The sequence below is a fragment of the Mobula hypostoma genome, chromosome 5 (assembly GCF_963921235.1).
Source record: "Mobula hypostoma chromosome 5, sMobHyp1.1, whole genome shotgun sequence".
Taxonomy (NCBI): Eukaryota; Metazoa; Chordata; class Chondrichthyes; order Myliobatiformes; family Myliobatidae; genus Mobula; species Mobula hypostoma.
Window position 1 is genome coordinate 160,662,972 of NC_086101.1, and position 23,131 is coordinate 160,686,102.

The 23,131-nt window shown below is 42.2% G+C and overlaps 1 protein-coding gene across 3 annotated transcripts; it reads right to left on the reverse strand.

The window, feature by feature from the left end:
* Positions 1 to 4,222: 4,222 nt before the first annotated feature.
* On the reverse strand, positions 4,223 to 20,063 carry enc1 (ectodermal-neural cortex 1). 3 transcript variants are annotated; one of them, XM_063049239.1, is made up of 3 exons: positions 19,669 to 20,063; positions 12,675 to 14,483; positions 4,223 to 7,322 (listed from the first exon to the last, which is right to left on the reverse strand). In XM_063049239.1, exon 2 carries the CDS (start codon positions 14,475 to 14,477, stop codon positions 12,702 to 12,704), a length of 1,776 nt encoding a protein of 591 aa, XP_062905309.1. In that variant the 5' UTR covers positions 14,478 to 14,483; positions 19,669 to 20,063; the 3' UTR covers positions 4,223 to 7,322; positions 12,675 to 12,701. The 3 variants fall into 3 exon arrangements, with proteins under 3 accessions (XP_062905309.1, XP_062905311.1, XP_062905310.1); XM_063049241.1 differs by lacking the exon at positions 19,669 to 20,063 and adding an exon at positions 18,361 to 18,894; XM_063049240.1 differs by lacking the exon at positions 19,669 to 20,063 and adding an exon at positions 17,387 to 18,331.
* Between the last annotated feature and the right edge of the window lie 3,068 nt (positions 20,064 to 23,131).

Consider the following 23,131-nt stretch of genomic DNA (forward strand, 5'->3'; position numbering starts at 1 on the left):
AGGTGTATAAGATGATGAGAGGCATTGATCATGTGGATAGTCGGAGGCTTTTTCCCAGGACTGAAATAGCTAACACAAGAGGACATAGTTTTAAGGTGCTTGGAAGAAGGTACAGAAGAGATGTCAGGGCTAAGTTTTTAATGCAGAGAGTGGTGAGTGTATGGAATGGGCTGCCAGCAACGGTGGTGGAGGAAAATACAATAGGGTCTTTTAAGAAGCTCCTGGATAGGTACATGTAGCTTAGAAAAATATAGGGTTATGGGTAACCCAAGGTAATCTCTAAAAGTACATGTTCGGCACAGCATTGTGGGTCGAAGGGCCTGTATTGTGCTGTAGGGTTTCTATGTTTCTATGTAATGATATATGCCATTCAGGTATTTTTATATATAACATAATTAATTATTTAAAAGCTAAATCAAACAATATATTTACAATATTATTCAATTATTACTGAAATATTAAATACACAACAATGATGGATGCAACAGGCAAGATTTGTGCTAAGCAATAGTGATCCATCTCAATAATAAAGAATTAAGTCATATTCCCTCAACAATATTATTATTATAGCCTTATTATTACCAAAGCAACCAAACCCCTGTCTTCAGCATTATGAGCAATGCTGCAGACCAGAAAATGGAGGTACATTAACTCACTTTGTTAAGCTAGTGACTCATTTTGTAACAGCACAAACTTTCCACCAGCTACTAGGGATGTCAGAAATGTGGTGGAGTATTCATCACTTGTCTAGATGAATTCAGATCTAACAACTTTTTAAAGGTTCAACATCGTCAGGTATAAGCAAGTCACTTATCTAGCTCTCCGAGATCAATGCAAATCTTCACTCTTTCCATCACAGGCAAACCACATCAATGAATGTAATGAAATGCATTACAGCAAGTTGTCGAGAATTTTTCAACAGCATCTCCCAGTCAAAGGATCGGGGAAACATAAGCACGAACTCATCTCCAAGTCACAGCCTATTGACTCAAAACCTCCTTCTCAAGGCCACATGGGGATAGGCACTACAGCACGGCTGACAATAGTTCAATGATTAAAAATGCACTTGAGTGGTGACAGGAGTGAAGCACCAGAAGACCCCTGTCATCCATGGAGCATGTCTAGCATGCGGCGACGTCTATGGCAAAGAACAGAATGAGTGGCTTAAAACTGACTGTTCTCGGAACACAGAGCCGCTTGCATTCCCACACGTATTACCGTCACTCCAGACATTCCATCGTTCTCCTCGGCAACTGTCTGAAAGTGAACTAGACTGATGTCATATTTGACCCTGAGATGTGTTTCAGGCCACACATATTGCATCACTACAGCAGCCTGTTTCCACGATCAGAATATTGCTTGACTCCGTCTTCACCTCAGCTCATTAAATTGCTGGATCCCTCGCTAGCATTGTTGTTACCTCATCATGTCTAGAAGTAGCAAAGTTTCCAGCTCTCTCCTGACCCAGTCTTTTGCATTGCATCCTCGATAAATTTGAGTTCAATCATAACTGCCCTAGTGGGTACTGACTCACATTGGCTTCCAAACAAGAACAACCCAGATTTAAAAATCTCATCCTTTTTTTGCAGCTACCTTCGTGACATCACTGCTCCTAATTGCTGTGAAAGCTCAATTGCTACGTTACTGGCTAGTGATCCGAGAAGTCTGAACTGATGATTTGAGGATGTGAGTTCAAACCCCCTGAAGGTTGCTGGGACACGAAGTTCAGTCAAGTTAATTTATCTAAAAAAAACAGTAACAGAGACCATAAAATCAATGGACTGCTATATAAATCTGTCTAGTTCACTTGGTTTCTTACCTGGTTCTGGTTTAGGTGTGATTCAAGGCCCAAAATAGTATAGTTACCTCTGAATGGACCAACCTGACAGTCAACTAGGATGGGCACCAAATGCTATTCTTACCAACAGCGCCCACAATTTGTAAATGAATATAAAGAAAAACTCTTCCACTGCTACAAACATCAGGGATCATTGTTTCATTACTGACACTTCGAAAGTACCTAAATTTAATTATTCCACCACTGGCAGTATGCCTCCAGCTAAGGCCTTGAGCTTTGCTTCTCTCCCTAAATATCTTTTCCACTTTATTAGTCACAGTTTGAAACCTATAGGTATAAGCTTTATTTATTTATTTATTACTTTTATTTTGAAGTGCGGCACGGTCCCAGGCCCTTTCAGATCAACACTCCCACACAGTCCAATCACACCCACGTGATGGATTAACCTGCTAACCTATACGTCTTTGCAGAGTGGGAGGAAACCAGAGCACCTAGAGGAAATCCACATGGTGGAGAGAACATACAAGCTCCTTATAGATAGCAGCGGGGAATTGACTCCAGGTCACCACGAGGCCCTTTAAGTTGGGGGTGACCATTCAAAACTGAGGTGCGTAGGAGCCCCTCAGAGAGGGTGGTGAATCTCTCGAATTTTCTGTGCAGGAGTACTGTGATGAACATATCACCTCTGTCCCAGGATACTGACAACTTTTACCGCTGTACCATTGAGAGCATACTCACCAACTGCATCTCAGTGTGGTATGGCAATTGTCCTGTATCGGACCGCAAAGCACTCCAGTGTGTGGTGAAAACTGCCCAGCAGATTATCGGCACCCAATTGCCCACCATTGAGAACATCTATCATAAATGCTGCCTGGGCAGGGCGGAAAGCATTATCAGGGATGCATCTCACCTTAACCATGGACTTTTTACTCTCCTCCCATCTGATAGGCACCACCAGCCTCCGCTCCCACATCAGCAGGCACAGGAAGAGCTTCTTCCCTGAGGCTGTGACCCTGCTGAACCTCTCATCACAGCGTTAAGCAGTATTGCATCCGTATTGTACTGTCTCAGTACTTTTATATTTGTGTGCTGTAGCACTTTTTTTTATTTGCAGTTATTTTGTAAATAACACTATTCTTTGCATTTCTGCTCAGATGCTAAATGCATTTCATTGGCTTTGTATCTGTACTCGGCACAATGACAATAAAGTTGAATCTAATCTAATCTAATATTACTGGGGTCCGAGAGACTGCAGGAGCCAGAATCTTGAACAAAAATCAATATACTGGAGAATCTCAACATGCCAGGCAGCATCTGTGGAGGCAACAGGCTGGACAATGCTTCAGGTAGTGACCGTGAATCAGGATTGACAGTGTAGAGCAGGGGTTCCCAACGTAGGGTCCATGGACTGCTGAGTTAATGGTAGGGGTCCGTGGCACAAAAAGGGTTGGGAACTCCTACTCTAGAGGGAAGGCAGCCAATATAAAGAGATTAGAGGGTGGTGTGACATGGGGTTTGGTAGGTGAGGAATGAATCAGGTGAGATATGGGGATGACGGGTAAGTGGAGCCAGATCGGGGAGGGTAGAGTTTAGAGACAGAGGCTGGTGGGTGATAGGTGGAAACAGATAAAGGGAAAAATGAGGCATTTGGAGCCGGGAGGATAGGGGTGGGTGGTAGGGTACAGACAAAGGCTAGAAGATGATGAGTAACAAGATAAAGGAGAGATAATGGAGAGATGGAACAAGGCAAGGGTAGGAGGGAATAACAAGGATAAATTCAAGAAGGAGAAACTTAGGTGGATATGTATGTGGGTGATGACCAGATGGAACCAGGTGGAGGACTGGAAACTATGAACAAAGAGAGAGAGAACCTAGAGGACAGCTCGAGTGGGAAAGAGACAAACCAGGAGTGTGGTTACCTAAAATTGTGAAGTTCAATGTTCATAATATTGTTTGTAGTCTACCCAGGTCGAGTATGAGGTAGTAAGGATATTCAAAGAGAAAGTGGATGCATTTTTGAAAGATTGGTGAGCTAAGAGGAAAGTAATTCACTCATCTTTCAAAAAGAAGAGCAAAAACCATATTGAATTACAGGGTCAGATTGAGGGGCTGAATGGCCAATTCCTTTTTTTAGTAACACACATCAAAGTTGCTGATGAACGCGACTTTTTTTAGTAGATCTTTGGCCAAATATTTGGTCATTTGCCTTAATCTATCCTTTGTGAGTCATTTTCAGATTTTCTTTGCTAACACTCCTTTTAAGTGCAATGGGATGTGTTTTCTACATAAAAATAAAATGTTGGTAAAATAAAGATAACGGTTACTAAGATAACAACAGAGAGAAAAAAGTACTTAGCTGTGTTGTGCCAGCTACTCTTTGCATTAGACTAGAGGGAAGATTGACTGAGATTTCTAATCACACAATACAAACCCTTTTAATTATCAAATTCTCATCAAGGTAGAACATAATTGCTTAAATTAAACAAAGCACCATTAAAAAGAGAACAAAGATGAAAAGACCAAATAATTATGCAACAATATCCTCAGAAAATTCGCAATTAAACGGTGCTGGCTAAATGAGTCATTTCAGACAATATGGAAGAAATGTCAATACAATTTAATGTCTCTGATTTCACATTGTGAAAAAAAGTTACTTTTACTAAAATGTTACATTCAAGCAGTTAGAAAAAGGAAACACTCACAGTAAATTATGCAATGACATTTTTTTTGTATACACACACATTTACTTTTGTTGGTGCAGACATTATTCATCTTTAATCACACTCATTCAGACAGGTGTCAGCTCTGTTGAAAAGGCCTTTATGCAATTACATTGGAAATAGAAGAGTACGCTTTGTAATGTGTTGCTATGGTGATGAGTGTACAAAATAGGAAGAACCTTCTTGTCTTATGCCAACTTTATGTGTGCACTCTGCTGTGAATTGCATTCTCTTCAAACCATGCCGTGTTTTTGCAAATATGCGATAGGCAAACGGCAAGCAGAATTACCACATCAATTCAAAAAGCAGGACCCCAGAAAGTTCCCTGTAGAGTCTGAGGCCCACCCTGTCTTCAATGCCTTCTCTTAGCTATTATTCAATGAGCAATAGCTTTCATGAAATGTAACTAAAAATAGCTGATATTCCTGCCCCGGTGATTGAAAAGATGCATAACATTTTTTTTACATTGGCGGCATTGGTCAGACCTTGAAAGTTGTTTTTTTTTCATTTTTAATTGATTCACAAGGGAATAGGCATTTGCATTTGCCTAGATATTTAAACAATAACATACATCTAAACACTAGCCATCTATACTGCACTACCACTTTACTTCACAAGCAGAACACCTACATTACCTCATCGCCTAATAACAATATCCACTTTACTTACTGCACCATCCACTATTTTTCCCATCTTCCCCTGAAAGCTGTGACTCAGGTCGCTAAGTATAAGATGGTTTCCCAGTCTGTAGCCACAAACACCTATTATTCACGTCATGCAATGTATCATGACTTGACACCACCCAGTGACCACAGTTAAACCCGCCAGCAGGGATTGCTGGCCAGTGACTACTTTGAGACCCTAGGATGATTGTTCATTCCCTTGCCGCTTCTCCCCCCCCCCCCGCCCCGCTCTGATGGTAGAAGGCTGCTTTGATACTTCCTTTTATCACCCTTCCATTCCCTCTCTTCTCTTCCCACCCCCTAAGACAAACGAACTCCATACATGCCAGAAATCTAAACTAAAATTCCTATTGTTTGTACGGCTCAGTTCCCAAAACGGGCAGTGCACTTCCAACGGATGGAAACCATCACTCACGTAAAATTTATATGCAGTGTGCACAATCTCAAAAAAAAAGCTCCATTTTTGATGTAGCAATGCATATATTAGGTTTTCAAATTTCAGTGCTTATGTGGATTGACCATTTCCACACATATTTGTGTGTTACCTAAATTGCCCTCAAGTGATCAACTGACACTTATGCTTTGATCTCACTGGCCTGATATTGGAACACATAAATAACAAGAACGGATGATGCTTTAAAAAAATGGACTTGAAATTCTGATTAAATAATTTCATGTTGACGGGGTTGCACTGCATTCCACTGTGGTCTATTTTTAGACATGTGTTGACCTGTTTATTTTAAATGGATTAGCATCTGCCTAAAAGTAATACATGCAGGAATGCAGTATAGCATGTTAATCCTTCATTTGCAAAGAGCGCCAATCAGAATCAATGCCCTACAATCTATAATATCTGAATGCTCCCGTCTGAAGCTTGCTTCTCTCCCTTTCATCTGTCTTCCCACTATACAGCAGGAAAGGTTGCTGACTGGTGAATCACAATGAAAACTATAGTTCCAATCATTTTTGTTCATTAATTGAAGAAGTCACATAGGCTGGATTAACTAGAGGAAGAAAAGCATGTTCAGAGATTGATTAGCAAGCATTAAACAATGCCTACACCAAAGCACTGGAAATACTGAGTGAAATGCGGCCATATGCTAGAATGTACAACATGCAACCTGTTGAGCTGTAGGCTTGAGAAAGCGACCTCACTGCTTTCTTCCAGTGCTGGTGTAACTTAACGACTGGGATCTGGTCCCTTCCCATTTCCGATTGGAAATGTCCCCACTCCTTCATTGCAGGTTTGCACGTTTCGCCTAACATGAGAATGGGTATGGGTTTAAAGTGTGTGATCTGCTCTTCCCAACAACCCCATTCCTGCTAAACAAGTGTGCAAATAGTCCTCAACGGACCCTCCTTAATACAGAGCAGACATTTATGAATACTTGTTCATTTCAATGTGCAAATCATCATTGAACAATAAATATTCTTTAATCATTAAAAAAAACATAAATAACAGATTCATATAAAAGCCATTTTCTGACCCTCAGGTCAATTTTTCTCCTCCCTCTGTTAATAAAGATTGATCTTTAATGATTAAGTTGTATTTTGGCAGCTGACCTCCCTCTCCACCTCTCCACAGTCTGCAGGGTTTTCCTGCCCTGACAACATGGACTCTCAAAGCAGAGTTGTTACTGCCACAAGACAGAGCCATCAACATTGTCCATCACGCTGGCCCCAGCAGCAAAAATTTAGTGAAGTACGTCTAAATCGCCTCTCCCCAAATCCGTACTTCTTATAATCTCCCCTCTCCCTCATGGTTGGCACTGGCATTTCAAATGTCCTGCTACCTGATTTAAAATATTATGTACAAATGTTCAAAGTCAATAAAAACAGAGAACAGTGTGGCTGCATGGTGATAAGTTATACTTCATGGAGGAGCCAATTAATGCCACTTATGATTCATTAGCAATTGTCATTGGTGATCGTTGCTCAGAAATAGGCTCACAATCACAACATATGGATGTATATGAAAAAAATTGTTCTCTTCGTATCACTGTAAGTACGTTATATGCAGACTGCAAAAGTCAAGTCATTTCAGCTTAGTTAAAAAAAGCTTTAAGTTGAGTTTCTTCACAGTTTAAAAAATTCTTCATGTCAGGAATCGTGGAAACTGTTCTGTTCAAAAAGAAAAAAAAACAAGTTAAGTTATAAATCTTGTACTAATATTACAATATCAATTCACCCAAATTCAATTACACAACATTCCATACAAACCAAAGTAGTGACCTGTAATTTTGTTTCATTAAGTTATTACTCTCAATGCCAACTTCTATTGGTGTTTCTTGCTTTAAATGTGGATGGACCTATATTGTTAATATGGCTATAATTTATCAGATCACTGCGTTGTGTTCCATTCCGGTGTCTCTCTTTGTCCTTGCCACCAAAGCACAATCATCTTCCATCATTGTACTGGACTAGGTCAGGTACATTTTCATCAAACTGAATAATGCTGAATTCATTTTCAAAGCAATCCTTGTGCAGTCTGATTATGGTAATAGTCGAGGTTTTAAAAAATAAAATAAATAATATATTACTAGTAGCTTATTCAATAATCCTGAATGTATAGTTGTGCACGTCTCAAGGAATTTTATATAAGAATGGCACAAGCAATAAAAGAAATAAGCACTGTATTCATTTTAAAAGGGGATTTTTTTCTGTGGCAAACTCATTTACTTTCTGTAGATCAATGGAAGTAAGGCAAATGCCACAGAAATGCTCCATTATGATTAGCTTCTGCAATTACCTTGGTGCCCCACAGGACAATAAACACTATTTGTTATCATAAGGGCATCAAAGGTTAGGGGAGAAGGCAGGAGAATGGGATTGAGAGAGATAATAAGTCAGCCATGATGGAATGGCAGAGCAGAGTCTATGGGCCGAATGGCCTAATTCTGTTCTTATGTCTCATGGTCTTATGGACATTTGTGAGTGTTGGCCATTAAATACAAAAGATGAGACACTGAAATGTAGTTGTTGAGGGATTCTCCATCTCCATACCATCCTCTCAGAAATGTGTTGGTTAAACATTTCTGCATCACTTTAGCTAACAGAACCCTTTCTTACTTTAGTAGCTCAACATACAATGGATAACTAAACTGTAAACTGTTTAATAATGTTTACAAACAAAACACCATTTTAAATTAAAATGCTGATTGCAAATGTAATTAAATGTTCACCCCGTTGGGAATAAACAGTTTATTTTTGGAGTTTGGAAGCAGTGTCCACTTGGGTGTTTCAGTGCTGAGGCTCCAGAATTGTTCAGTCTGCATCAATGATGTGGATGTGGGGAAAATACAGAGAGGGAGACATGGTCAGGCAAAGTTAAATGCAATGACATGGTGTTACAGATATAATATAGGGACTATGAGTCACCCGGTTTGGGAGAAACATTAGAGGTCAGAGGGTTTCATTTTAACGCTGTGAGGTTGAAATGTATTGGTTTCAGGCAGACACAAACCACTGATAATATGCAGGCTCAGTAAGTGATCAGAAATGGCTCATTGTTCTTCATTGCAAGGGGAAACTTTCTTTTGTTTGGAGCAGAAGAGCTGCTGCCTCACGAGCCTAGTGCTGTTTGTTGCTCGTTGCACATACTTACTCTGTGTGTTTCTCCTGGTGTTCCAGCTTCCTCTACAACCCCAAGATCAGTGTGTTGATAAATGACCGCTGTAAATTGCCCCTGATGTGTAGGTAAGTATCTGAGAGGAACTTACGGGAATGTAGGGAAAATGAGATCAGAGTATTTGTGTAAGTGGATACTCAATAGCTGACGCAGACACATTGGAGAGGACATTCTGTTTCTATGTTGTGTGAATCTATGATGGTGACTTTGAAATATATGCACAATTAACTGTTTCACATATTTGTTACAATCGGCTGCCTTTGCCTGAAATGAACATACTTAAACAACAATGGTAAACCAATGTAAGGGAAAAAGTTTTTACCTCAAGAGTACAGAAGACTTTAAGATCCAGGACAATAGCATCATTTAGCATAAAACTCAATAAGAGAACCTCTGCAGTGACTATTTTAGCAAAGTGTCAAAAAAGCACTGTTCTACTATAAAGAACATTTAAATTTGATCTACAAGGTAAAACTGTTTATTTAAATATAACTTAGTAACGTTACAAATGCAGACTTGTTTCAGAACATGTGCTGTTTCAACCTTGAACTGTAACCAGTGGGATCCCTAATGTTCTAGGACATTTGGGGGGTGAATGGCAGCTATTTTTCCAGTTTAGGTTCACTCGGGTAATAACAGGAAACACGCATCTTTTAATCATGGTTGTCTAAATCTCCATTTGCTATTTTCTCCTCTACACCCCCAACTCTCACCAGCACCAAGGATAATTGATAGTTAATATTACTTTAAAATTAGCCATTTACTGATCCCCTCTACCTCAGTCTGTCATTAAAAACCTGTCAGCATGCCGTTTCCAGAAAGAACTAGGTCGTAAAATCAGGAATGGAGGATTAATATCTTATTAACCTTCTAAGGTTCTGCCTGCTCCAGCCAATGAAAAGAATACTGCAAATTTGATGCAGGAAATGTTATGCTTTTTATGGCTTCATCATTGTTTCCCTTCATAACTCACTGGCTGCTAGCCAACTTCATGACAGGACATTACCCTGAGAGTAAGTAAATCACTACAGAATGGTTGGTTCTGAGATTAACTTAAACCATTTGTTTATAATGCACAGCATAATCCAGCTTGTTTTCTCAGGATTACCTAAACTCACAGTGATGCCATTTCTAGTATAAATCACCAGTTATTTTGTTTTCAAATTATATCACTCTTGTCATAGCATTTGCAAATTGAAAATTCTGGTACTTGAGCACAAAGATACGTATTGTGCCTATACTTTCTTCTACCCTGCAGTTCTGACAGAGGGTCTTGGACCAGAAACATTAACTCTGTTTCTCTTTCCACTGATCTGCTGAGTGTTTCCAGTACTTTCTGGTTTTTTAAAAAAATTTCAGATTTCAAGCAGGTGTAGGGTTTTTTTTGTGTATAAAGTCACATATGCTGGAATGTGAATTGCCATTACCCCTGAATGCTTACAGTCCAGAAATGACAAGGATCGTATAGGTCATGTCTTAACCTGGGATTGGTGTTAGGCAGGAACTAAGGAGAGCTACCAAACATCCTTGATTCAACAGTGAGTACGACTGCTGTAAAACGTCTAAACTTCAGAAAAGAGCAGGAATAGGCCATTCATCCCATGGTGCAAGCTCTACCATTCAATATGATCTCTTACTGCAGTACCACATCTAGTACCAAAGGCACTATCAGTACTGAAAGGGTGGCATGGTAGAGTAGAGGGTGGCACAGCAGTGTAGAAGGTGGCATGGTGGTTGGTGTAACACCTCACAGCGCCTGCAATTGCAGCTGAATTCTCACCATAAGGAGTTTGTCCATTCTCTCCATGACAGCATGGGTTTTGTCTGGGTCTCCGGTTTCTCCCACATTCCAAAGGCATACAGGTTAGGGTTAGGCTGGGAGCAGCCCTCAAATTTCACCATGCTCCTGAGGGCAACAGAGGCATGGCGGCCCTTGCAGGCTGCCCCCAGAACAATCCTTGGACTGTGTTGGTCATTAACGCAAATGACGCACTTGAATGTAGGTTTCGATGTACAGGCGGACGTGTAGCTAAAGCTGATCTTTCGAACTAACTCCGTATCCCTCCATTTCCCTTAAAGGCCAGAGGGAATACCAATCAGACGGTGGATTGCAGAGGAGTATCAGGCATCCGGAGACCACTATCGAGGGCTGGAGAAGAGTCACCCTCACTCAGGTTCATCCTAACACAATGGTTTCCTAAAGCCAACTTTCCTAAAGAACAGAGAAGACCCAAACTTCCCTTAGGGAGGGGAAATTTTGATATTTTGACTCTTCTTAGCCACAACAGGATAAAGAAAGAAAAAAGAAGTAACATATTTCTTTGGCCTCTTCTGACTGTGCCTGCTCCACCCACTAAGTTGGAAGGCAGGAGAAGTACAAATGCTTCCCAGTCTACTCCTCTGGCTAAAATAGTGGTTAGGTCCAATGACAGCATCATCTATAAAAGATGGCCCCATCATTTAGGCCTCCATCTCAACTGCTTAGGCAGGTTAAACCTGAAGCCTGTGGATCTGGTGGGGAATGTTGGTGGTTGAGTCTCACAAGAAGTTTTCAGGGTTGACACACCTTGACAGGCAGGTTGTAAACCTTTCTATCTTCTTCTGTAAAGTTACTCTTTATACAGGTTAGCATTTTAAACTATGCACTGGTTTGTGAGAGCCTGCATTTTCTAAATGAGGAGCATTGTCTGAAATATCCCCTGCAGTTATTTCAATGGGATTGCCACTTTGCAGCAGGGTTTCTATCTAAAATCAGTCAGAGATGAGCAACACACACACACAAAGTGCTAGAGAGGAACTCAGCATGTCAGGCAGCATCTATGGAGAAGAATAAAGAGTCGATATCTCTGGCCAAGGACTGGAAAGGAAGAGAGGAGAAGCCAGAATAAGAAGGTTGGGGGTGGGGGGGAACCACATGAACTTTCTTACAGAGGACACTGGATTTGAACTCTAAACTTCTATGCTGCTAATGGTGTTGCACTAACCTCCAAAGAGCCAATATTAAGACCAAATTAATTATCTAAACAGACCTTTTCAAAAAAACGTATTTTTTGATTACAGATTAGATGTTCATACAATATATATCTTTGTTGAAGAATCTGTCCAGAAGTCTAGGCCTGAAGGCCAGAGCCCCAAGACTATGAACCTCCACGAGTCCGCTGGGGAAGTTGAAAGCCCAATGGTTGCGAATCCATAGACCTGCAAGAGGCTGGTGGTGGAAGACAGTCTGTCCTGTGGTTAGAAGACTGTGTATGTGTGTGGGTGAGAGGAAGGAATGGGGCCGGTTTTGCTGCTGTTGCTCTGTCGGTTGGTATGTTGTGTTCTGTGTGGTTCTGCCCAGCATGGTGGGCACGCTCTGTTGCCGCTGGAATGTGCAGTGACATTTGGCGGGCAGCTCTCAGCACGTTCCTGAGGGTATTGGTTATTAATGCAAATGAAGTATTTCACTGTATAATTGGATATTCCTGTGGTAAATAAATCTAAATATAATCTGTTTTTAACATCATATTGACAGCACAAGGGACATGTAATGTGCCTTGGCTAATAGCTTCCCATACATTTCAGATCTTAGAAATATCTTAGAAAATACAAGAAAGCCCTTTTGCTCATGAAGGAGGCTGATCCCCCTTTGCTGTCGTGAGGGTGCAGACATCCCACAACCTTTCATCCTGCCCCTGAGCTTCCTGAAACACTAAGGTTCACTTTTCCCACAGATTCAAAGGACAAATTGGTCAGTTGGACAGCAAACGGAGAGCATGTCCTTTAAAATCCTTTTTCCAGTCACTTAATTCTATTGGTTTAGTTCACTGATTCATTTCTTGGCAATGATTTTAACAACTCCTTACCTGTAAAATATGGAAGGTTCGTGCCCTCTAGGTAGGAAGATGCTTCCATGTGCTAACAAACGCTGTGGGAATTAATGAATATGGAACTGTAGTGATGCTATTCCACGTGTCCAAAGTGGGATCGTAGCAGTCCAGTGTTTTACATCTCTGAGTGCCAAAATAGCCCCCAACTACATAGAGTTTATTTCCAGAGGCCACAGCATGGCAGCTCATTCGCTTTGCAGTCACATCGCCGACTTTCGTCCATTGATAGGTCTCACTGTTAAATCTGTATGCAGAACAGGCAGAGAATTCGGTATCCCCACCCATGATGAAAATCTGGTTTCCCAGGACAGCCGCAGCTGTGTACCTCCAAGGCTGAGGGCAGGTGGCTGGTACAGTCCATCTATTTTCAACTGGGTCGTAACACTGTACTTTCGGCAGCTTATCGTGGCTCACGCTGGTACCACCAAAGGCAAACAGTCTAAGCTTGGCACTGACCACAGCAGCATTGCTGACACCTTCTCGAAGAGGCGCCACCATTGTCCACTTATTGGTCACTGGGTCATACTGCTCCACCTGCTTGAGGGAAACGGAGGGGGAGGCTGGCTGTCGTCCTGTGGCTGCAGTATGACCACCCACCACATACAGGGAATGTTTCAGCTCAGCAGATCCGTGGCCAAACCTCGCAACTAGCATCGGGGCGGACTTTGACCATTCTTCATGAAGAGTATCATACACCCAAACATCCTTAGAGACTCCGTTTTCTGACCCTCGCCCTCCGGTCACATATACTTTGCAGCCAATTGCACATGCACTGAATTCTTTGCGTGGGCTGGGAATGTCTGCTTTTGGAATGATCTCCTTTGCTTTATGGTCTATTAGATAAACCTTATCGCACATAAAAGTCTGTCCCCCAAGGAGCAGCAAGGCATGCCCAGTTTTTCGAGGCCTGGCACAAAGACTGGTCACAACTCCATCGTTCTGTAAAATCTTTAACTTGCAATGTATTGCTTCTTCAATTAACTCCTTACTCTTCAGCTGCCTGGTAATAAGCTCTTCTGTGGCCACGTTCTCCATCAGGTAAACGGCTGGAAGGAGGGCCAGTCGAACAGTCTGCAGCAGTTCGGGCAAACAACAGTGACGCCTGCTCACATCGTACTTCACCCATTTTATGGTGGTCTCATACACAAGCTTCTCGTCCTCTGTCTCCAGCTCTTCGCTTGAGAGAAGCTGTACCAGTGTATCCTTTGGCAGCTGCAGAAAATCTTCGCTCTTGCTGATAGTTGGGAAGTTACTGAGGCACATCCTCCAGGACAGCTCATAAAGTTTAGTGCAATGATGGGCGTCGGAGAGCAGCAGCATTCCCAGACAGTTGGTTGGGTGTAGGTTTTTCTCCAAGAAATCTGCGCAAGCATCACGAATATCTTGGAACTGCAGCATATCACCTGCCTCCAGTAGCGACTCTGCGTTTTCTTCGTTGATAAGGACACGCGACGAGTAAGCATAGTCTAAAAGAAGCTCGAGAACCTCCGGGTGTATGGAGTTATGGAAATTAACTTCGTTGTCCTTGCTCTCGCGTAATCCTCCGCTGAACATGGCCTCAAAGTAGCGGCTGCAGGCAGCCAGCACAGCCCTGTGACAAGGAAAGGTCTTCTCCCCCGCATGAAGGAGGACATCTGTGAAGAGCCTCTGTTGACGCAGAAGATTCAGGTGGGTGAGGACACTGTCAGCATAGGTGGTCTTGTGGAAGAGATAGATATTCATCGAGCCATTGCTGGCTCTTGATTTCCGGTTTTCATGCATCCTTACTGACATTCTCATCAAGCACTGTGGAGAAAAAAAATTTAGAATTCAAGCTCACTCACAACTTGTGCAGTTCAAAGTCTCCTATCTTAATTTTTGTTGGGAAAAACCCATAATTTTACGTTTGCATTTTGTGAAAATAACTTTTGGAAACAGCAACCTAAACTACCACTAAATACCAGCCGCCCATTACAGCCCAAAGGCAGAGAGCTGTTTTACTGTAACCAAATAAGTCAAATTCCAATTCAATTATTTGGAATTCTAAATAGCCAGCGTCATGGAAGATTGCATTCCACAATTTTTATTTTCCTGTTAAAACCAGAACCCTGTCTTTAACATTCTCAGAGAATGTTATTTCTAAATAATCAATATTTTGAACATCCAATTCTATTATATTACATTCCAATGTTTATTTGGTATCTTAATGATTTGCATTTTGAATTATTTTATACATTTTGAAGGGAAGAAACCTGTCCTGGTCATTTTATAGGCTCCATCTAGTGGTGCATTTTAATAACGATGTAAGGCAATTGAAATCTCCTTATTTTGTAACCTAACGCTAACACTATAATTATATAGTGCTGAATGTTGTCACGAGGATTCCCATATAAAGCAGCAGTGAATATGTAATTTGTGCATTATATCTATTTGACTGTACACACAGCAACACAATTATAGATGTTACCCTTCTACTCTTCAGAGAGATCATATTAACAGTGAACAATATTGATGAGGAGAGACCTGTCACTGGTGGTACTGGTGGGAGCAATTAGAGGTGATAAATTGATAGTATTTGCACAGGAGTATTGTACATTACAGTATATTAAAGAGGCATGTTTTCTCTGTTACGTGATGACAGCATTGGCAGATAAAGCCAGTTGAAACATAACTGAAATTAACAGGTACTTAATATTGTTATATCTTATAAATGACTGCCTGTGTATAAAATGCTTCCCTAACCATTCTAGAGATAAGCTATGTCTTTAATAGATACTTGTATGTAATCAGCTTAAGTTTGTTAGCATGAAGTTCCTTACTGGGACTGAAGGTGTGGGTGTAAGTCTTGTTCCTGCATTATTACATATAAATTAGCCTAACACAACAGTAGAACAGTAGTAAAGATCTACCAATGATTGGAATAAAGCAAGCATTGTTTCATAATTCAAGAAAAAATTAAAGATCCCAAGGTACTGATTAGAATATCTTTAGATTCTCTAGCCAAAACAGTGCCCTCACCAAACATAAATTCACTAAATCATTCACTTCACATTTATATGTAGTGTATTGCATCATATAAAATAACTCTTAAAACTGCCAACAAAAAAAAATTGCTTTCAGATTTTAATTTTTCCATTTATCACATTATATACAAACTAATTTTCCTTTAAGACATCTGGTCAAAAGAGCTAAAACTGTACTCTTATCATTTTTTTTACTCTAAGCACTACTGGTGTCCATACAAATGCACATTTCACACAGCAATTTTCTGGAATAGTTCAAACCTGCTTGCTTAAATAATTAGATAAATTTATTTTAAATTTGACTGTCTAGTAAAACAGTCATACATCTTTTGTTCTAAAATCAAATTGCAAAATAGTAAATGAAAGTCGGTGTAGACAGTACCACCAAAATGCCTAATAAAGCCCACAAATAATCTTTAAGTCAGTTGCAGAACATAACTAACATAAGTTTATCTACAAATAAACAAATGAAACTGGAACTGTTTCCAATTACCAATGCAATTTTTTAGAACATTCGATGTTCCATAAAACCTCCAAGTAAAAATTAGCTTGCATGCCAAGGACACCTTTTGAAATCACAGGTAAAAACTGTAACTGCAATAAAGACGCATATTGCCCTCATGCCGCACAACCTTGAAGTCCAGTAGCATTAAGCAAAGCCAATAACTAGAAAACCAACTACTACCTGGAGTGTAGGAACCCACTGCCCACTTGTCTCATTTGAAACTGCATATGGCCTCCACAACCACACCATTTGCACCGGTGATGCTCAAGCTCAGGTTGCTAGCCCCATCCCCTACAGCTTTAGTTCATGTACCCAAGGTGACTTTGATATTGACCATTCTGTTTATTAGCACCGTGGCACTCACACCTTATTATCACCGTCACTGGACTGCCACTGCATATTGATTGATGCTCGGGACAGGACAAACTCGATAATTTGCTGACTATTTAACTCGCACAAAGAGGCAGTGTCCTTTTAAAAAAACGTCCATGTGTTTACCCTTTGTTTTAATTTGCTCTTGAAAGAAAGGTTTTGTTATCTGCGGCTGTCTGCTCTGCAGTGTGATAAATCTGACTGCATCCCACCCATGCAAAATAAAGCGCGAACAAAGGGTTATAACTCTATAGAAACACAGAGTTGTGCTGTATGGTAAAGAGACCTTTAGGCCCAACACGTCCGTGCTGACCACTGCTAGCCCGGTTTGCCTGCTAAAGTACAGCTGCTGTGTGATATACCTGCCCAAGTAGCTTTTGAATGTTATAACTGCACCTCCCTACAGCTTGCTCTATCAGCTCCTTCCATGTACACAACACTCTCCTCCCACACAAACTGCCTGACGCTGGAAGAGTTTCCCAGTACGTTTTGTTCATCCCCACAAATACCTGACATGGGTTTATGTGTGACGGTGGCGAAATACTAGAAGGGAATAACTCGCCTGTCCCTTTAAATCATGTAGAACCCCGTTATTTTGTTGAATGACTCGGGGCACGCAGCGTGGGCAGGTGTACCAGCCCACTAACCGCCCCAGTTACCAGCTCTACCGCCACTGAAAAGCGCGGTATTTCCAAACAAAAGTGAGACCCGATGACATTAGACCGCGCTCCTTCTGGCAGGGCTTTACTCCTCGAACGATCACTTTGAAGTGAATAAGCATAACCGTCGCTGTTAGTTTTTAACTGTACCTTAGAGCGCCAGCTCCTAGAGCTGAAGGCAACCAGCCGTGCGATTTACCGGCCCTTCTTGTGTAAAAGACCAGTGCCCCTGTAATCTGCAGTCTTGGCACAAGTCAAAGAAACGCCCGGGTCTCGTTGTCAGTTGAGAGTCATTCTTTTCATTCTACGGAAGTGATGATTCCTCAAACCTAACCTAACATTGGCCGCTAACCAGCAGAACTATCCGGAGTGATCATTTACACGTGTGAAGTAGTACGTTTCCACTTTGAATAGCATGTATTTCAACTCTGCCGCGTGTTGAAAAGAATTCCTCGAAATTAGGTGCATGTTTGGAAGAAGCATTAGTTACTGGGTTTTGAAAAAAAAACCATAAAGAATACATCTAGTGGAAAGCCAGCAAGAATAACGTAATCTCGATAGGTAGAGAGGCTCGAAAAAGAAATCGGCAATCGAGACTCCATCCCAGAGATTTCATTGTCACGGCCGATTAAAATCTCACTCAAGTCCATGAGTGGGGGTCAATTTTCCCATTATTACCGAGTCAACCATCTCCCTGACACAAGGTAACATATATATAGAAATCACACATCTCAGCCATCTATGCTATTGTTCATTTCAGTCCCTCAGTTCCACTCACTGTCTTGCTACTGTATTGATCGGGACACTTTCTAAACAGGAGCCGAGAAAGTGCGCGGCGGTTTGGTTCAACCGCTAACGGTTTTCCGCATGGTCCGACGGCACAGATAGACCGCTTGGAACTTACTCCCAGTCTCCCTTTCGTCCAGCGGCTAAGAGATAGAGCGATGTCCGGTACTCTCAGCACATCGTGGTAAAGCGAAACGGGATTCGAATACACAAAGGCACCCGAGTTTGAAATTGACGTTAAATTGTGAATTACTCTTTCACTGTACCACTAAATTCAAATATTTGATAAATTGAGCTCAGTACTTTCAAATTCGGCTTGTCCGCCCAGTTCTACTCACATCGCAAACAAACCGATTCACAAAGGGTCAAAGAATAAAGTTTGTTTAAGTTTTTCAGCGTGCGTCCTCTCGCCGGCTCCCGCGTTGAAAGATGGTAGAATACAAACAGCTGCTGACTTCTCCGTCGAGGCAAACAGCGTCGCCTTTCAAAGGCAGGGAGCAAATGGGCAGCCTAACACAGGCCACAGAAAGAGCCAGAGCAGACAGAGAGAGGGAGGGAGGGAGCGTGGACTGCGGTTAGTTACCCTCGGCCATCAGCAGCGGAGCGAAGTTATGTGTCTGCTGTGGCGTGTGACCACAGCCCGCGTGTACAGCAGGCAGCCAGTACAACGAGGCAGTGACACACCGCACACTGACCCGCTCTGTCATCCAAGTGCTACCTAGCCAACTTCCATTTCTCCCCACAGTTCCACACACTCTCGTTTCAGCCCGATCCCCTTCCCCTGCCCAACACCGTTACCCACAAAGTTATCCTGGCCCCACGTTGTAACCCTACCAACTGACCCACGCTCTCACACCAGCATAACAGAGTGAACCCTGTTTCGTATTGTTACCCGTTCAACTCAACGTTGACCCCTGACTTCACCGCGACACCTACCCCACTCTGCTCAACTAGGTGGCAACTGCTCCCACGCCATTCCTGAGCCGCTATACCAGCCCCTAGGTCATCCTTTGCCCGAAACTCCAGATCCATTCTTCCCCCACCTCCCCTCTGTCCCCCAGCTCCGCACAATAATTGCCCCCTCCCACCTCACACTCTGACTCCGACCAAGAACTGTGGCCTCCGCTGCTCTCTGTGCTCGAAACTCATCCGTGCTCTACACCAGCCCCGGATGCTTATCACGACACTGACCGCACCGTGACTCCAGCCCATTCCGTGAGCCTAGCCACACAGTGACGCCAGCCGACATCGGGCCCCTAGCCCGGACAGTGACCCCAGTCCGGAAAGGTTCGCGCGGTGACTCTTGCCACTACATTGCGACTCTAGCCCATTCTGTGCTTGTGCTGCAGATAGTGACTCCTGCCACGGCCCATTCTCTATCCCTCGCCCGCACTGTAACTCCCACCCTGTAACCGCACAATGACAGCATGGTTCCCTGTCGCTGTTCGCGGTGACTGCTGTCCCGCGCTGCCTCTGACAGCAATGTGACTTTTGTCCCGCACCAATTCCCGGTCCTCAGCTCCCCAACTCCTGCCCGGTGGAACACCAGCCAGTCCCGCTTGGGAACAACCGGCACTGCAATGTTGCACATCTCGATGCGCCCATCAACGCTGCCCGCTGCAACGCCAAATAAAAGGTGGACTTACCGAAACTTGTCAGCAGTTGATCCGGCGGGAGAAAGCATGGTGCGGGCTATTGCAGGGTCTGGGCTCGCCTGAGTTCGGGCAGTGGTGTCTCGGGGCTAGGCAGTCCCGTTCAACCAGGAACTCAGTTGGACGCAGAGTGACTGTTGAAAGAGAGCGATTCACATCAGTGAGCGAATGTCACCCTCTGCAGTTAGTGTGGGCGCGACACATGGCGCTTGGTACCCAGGTGACCTAGAACAAGCAGCGCACTGTTCGGTGACTGAGCGGAGGGCGATCTGATCACAATGACACCTCGCCACAGCCCATTTATACCCGTGCCTTCTCCTCCACACACAACACAGTGGCAACGACTGTGAGCGCAGCCGAGCCGCTGAAACGGAGCGACGCTCTGCCTTCCGGGCAACTTGCTGCAGCTACTGTTGCTTGGGCGCGATTTCTCTGCCTTTATAAGCGAGCCGTTTAGCTCTGGACTACAATTATAGCAAATTCCCGGCCCGGAGCCAGAACAGGAAACGTCTTGAGGACCAGAGCTACTATTAGGGAGCTGAGGCGCAGTCTTCTCATAGGGTGCTTTTGCGAAACGTTGAATGCTCCCTTGTTATCTCTTTTTTTTCCTTTCACAGAAAATGCTGACAGTGAACAGTCTGTAAGGAAAGCATCTGCTGTATTCGCCCACCAGAGAGTTATGCTGACAGGGCTCATCCCCAAGCTTTTACCATTTTAATTTGTGCTTGGGTTTAATTTTTAAATAAAACTTTCCCTCTCACCCACAATAGGCTTATCTTTATCACTGTAACACGCTGCACACCCTCAGACACTGTGCACAATCGTCGGCTACATTTCTTCAGGACCAGATGTTTCTGTTCACTGTTGTTGCAGAGATACGTATGGGCTACTAAAGTCAACGCTTCCGTGCCCATATCAGTCAATGCGAAAATATCATTTTGATATCACTGTTTTTTATTTCAAAAGAAAACTTTATTCATAACTATATATAATGAAATAATTGGTTAACTTAAAACGATTTTTTCTATATCACTAACAGATATACTTTATACACGAACAAAACTATGATCACAGTCAAATAATGTAATTCCTCTCAAAGCAATTTGTGCAAATTACAGTAGGTATCCGAATCTTTGATTGTTCGATATGAGTCGGTACGAACCAGAATGTCAGTACTGTACTTGTCAGTGTGATCGTGTTGGGCGTTCTTACCAGACTCATGTCTGAATCTTGGTTTTATTGATAAATTCACCATTCTGAATATTCAATTTCTCGTGCCCATTGTTGTACATTCTTTAACTCTGATATTTCTGCATATGTTCCAAAGGCGATTTCTTTCGACCCGAATCACAGCTTTCCTCTCTACACCACATGTTAACTCTCTCATTTTTTATATATCTATTGTTTAGACTCTAGAAGACAGACATCCCGAAAGTGATTTTATTGCAGGTTCTTTCCAATGCTTTTTCTGAAAAGTGAAGGATTCTTTTCAACCAGTCGCAATAATCTCAGCTTCATTAAATATAAGGATTGGGTTTATACTCTGAATGCAAAGGGCGATTCAATGTACATTACCTTGGATTTCTAAATCACCAAGCAACTTTGACAACTACATTTAAATCAAGAACTCCCTTAGCAGGAGGACCAAGAGAATTTAAAACCATAGTTACTATTTTGTACACATATTAATTCATAACCTGTGTAGACTCAATGGCTCAATGGGCAGAATGGCCTCCTCCTTTGCCACGATAATTCTATGATTCCATGAGATGTATTGGTTCAAAACAACATCTTGGAAGACAGCTGCTGGAGATGGTGGTAGAGGCAGATACACTTGGGACATTTTAAGAGACTCTTAGATAGGCAAATGAATGAAAGGAAAATGGAGGGCTGTGTGGGAGGGAAGGGTTAGATAGATCTTGGAGTACTGTACGTTAAAAGGTCAGCACAACATTGTGGGCTGAAAGGTCTGTACTGTGCTGTACTGTTCTAAATATTCAGTAGCTCTGTCAGCTTCAATGGAATTCAAATGGAATTTTCTAGCAATTACATCACATGTTCAAGAGGTTGAGTTGGGGTGAAGGTAGTTACTGATGGAGATACACAACAACATGAGGGGCATAGATCGGGTAGACGGTAGGAAACTTTTACCATGTCAGAGGCATCTAAAGCTAAGAGGACAAAGGATTAGTGGAAGGGACAAGACATTTAGAAAATTTATGAAGTGGAGCTTTTGCCCAGAGGGTAATTGGAATCTGAAATGTACTGGCTAAGAAGGTGCTGAAGGTAGGCACTCTGACAACATTTAAAGAACTATCTAGGTAGGCACTTAAACCGCCATAGAAGGCATACAGACCAAGTGCTGTTAAGTGAGATGGGTATGGCGAGGTATTTAATAATCCACAGGGAGGGCCAAAACTCCAGTTTCTGTGCTGTATGGCACTATGACTTTATTATTAAATTAACTTAGATTGCAGGTACATCATTGTAGACTACATCATACTAAAAAAAATCATGCAGAATTATATTGTCTTGCATGGATCTCAGTCACGCCTAAGTGTGTCCTAGAAATGATCACATGAAAGAATGGAATTAAACTACACTAAAGACGTCAGCTATCCATTAATTTCTAATCTTTTACCTAGAAATGGGAAAATTTAGCCAAGGACTGTAAGCTAAAAAATGCCCTTTCTTCCACCTATAGTAAGAAATCAGGATCAGTTTTGTAACAATATTCTGTGAAGTGGATGAATGATTTACATGCAGTCATTCCTTAGAATGAATCATAATTGTTTAATATCAGTATAATCAAATATTATCAAATTACATATGATGTAGCAAAATGTTAGTTCATTGCTTCTCTGAAATGTCTTCCAGAAAGTAGGGCAGGCAAAGCGTAAGATAAACTAAACAGTTAAATAAAACTGAAACTGTTCATCTTCTTCCTCAGATTCAAGGAAACTTGATTTTAATCCAGTTCTGAACCAGCTGATGAGTCATATGTAGGGTTCTCAAATTCTGCCAGAGGTGGTGCTTGGTGAGCTTGAAGGGAGATATTTTTTGTTTGTGGTTCATACATTCCTTCCACTGGAGCTAGGTAGCCTCCAACTGATGGCATGAACATTGATTTCTCTAACTTAGAGCAATTTCTCCACTCTTCCTTCCCTTTCTCCCATGGTCCATTCTCCTCTCCATTAAGATTCCTTCTGCATCAGCCTATTATCCTTTCTGTCACAATGGCAGGGCTTTGGGAGCAAGGATGGACACAAATGCAAGACACATCTTGTGAGGTTACTTAGATTTAGTTTATTGTTCGATACCAGGAGAGCAAGGCAGGAGCAGGAAATAGCGAACTGGACAAGGCCTCAGGACCACAACTAGGCTGGGACCAAGGGTCTGGGCTTGGACTCGGAATCGGCTCCCAGAACTAGAGGAGATATGAAGAGGCTAGGGTATG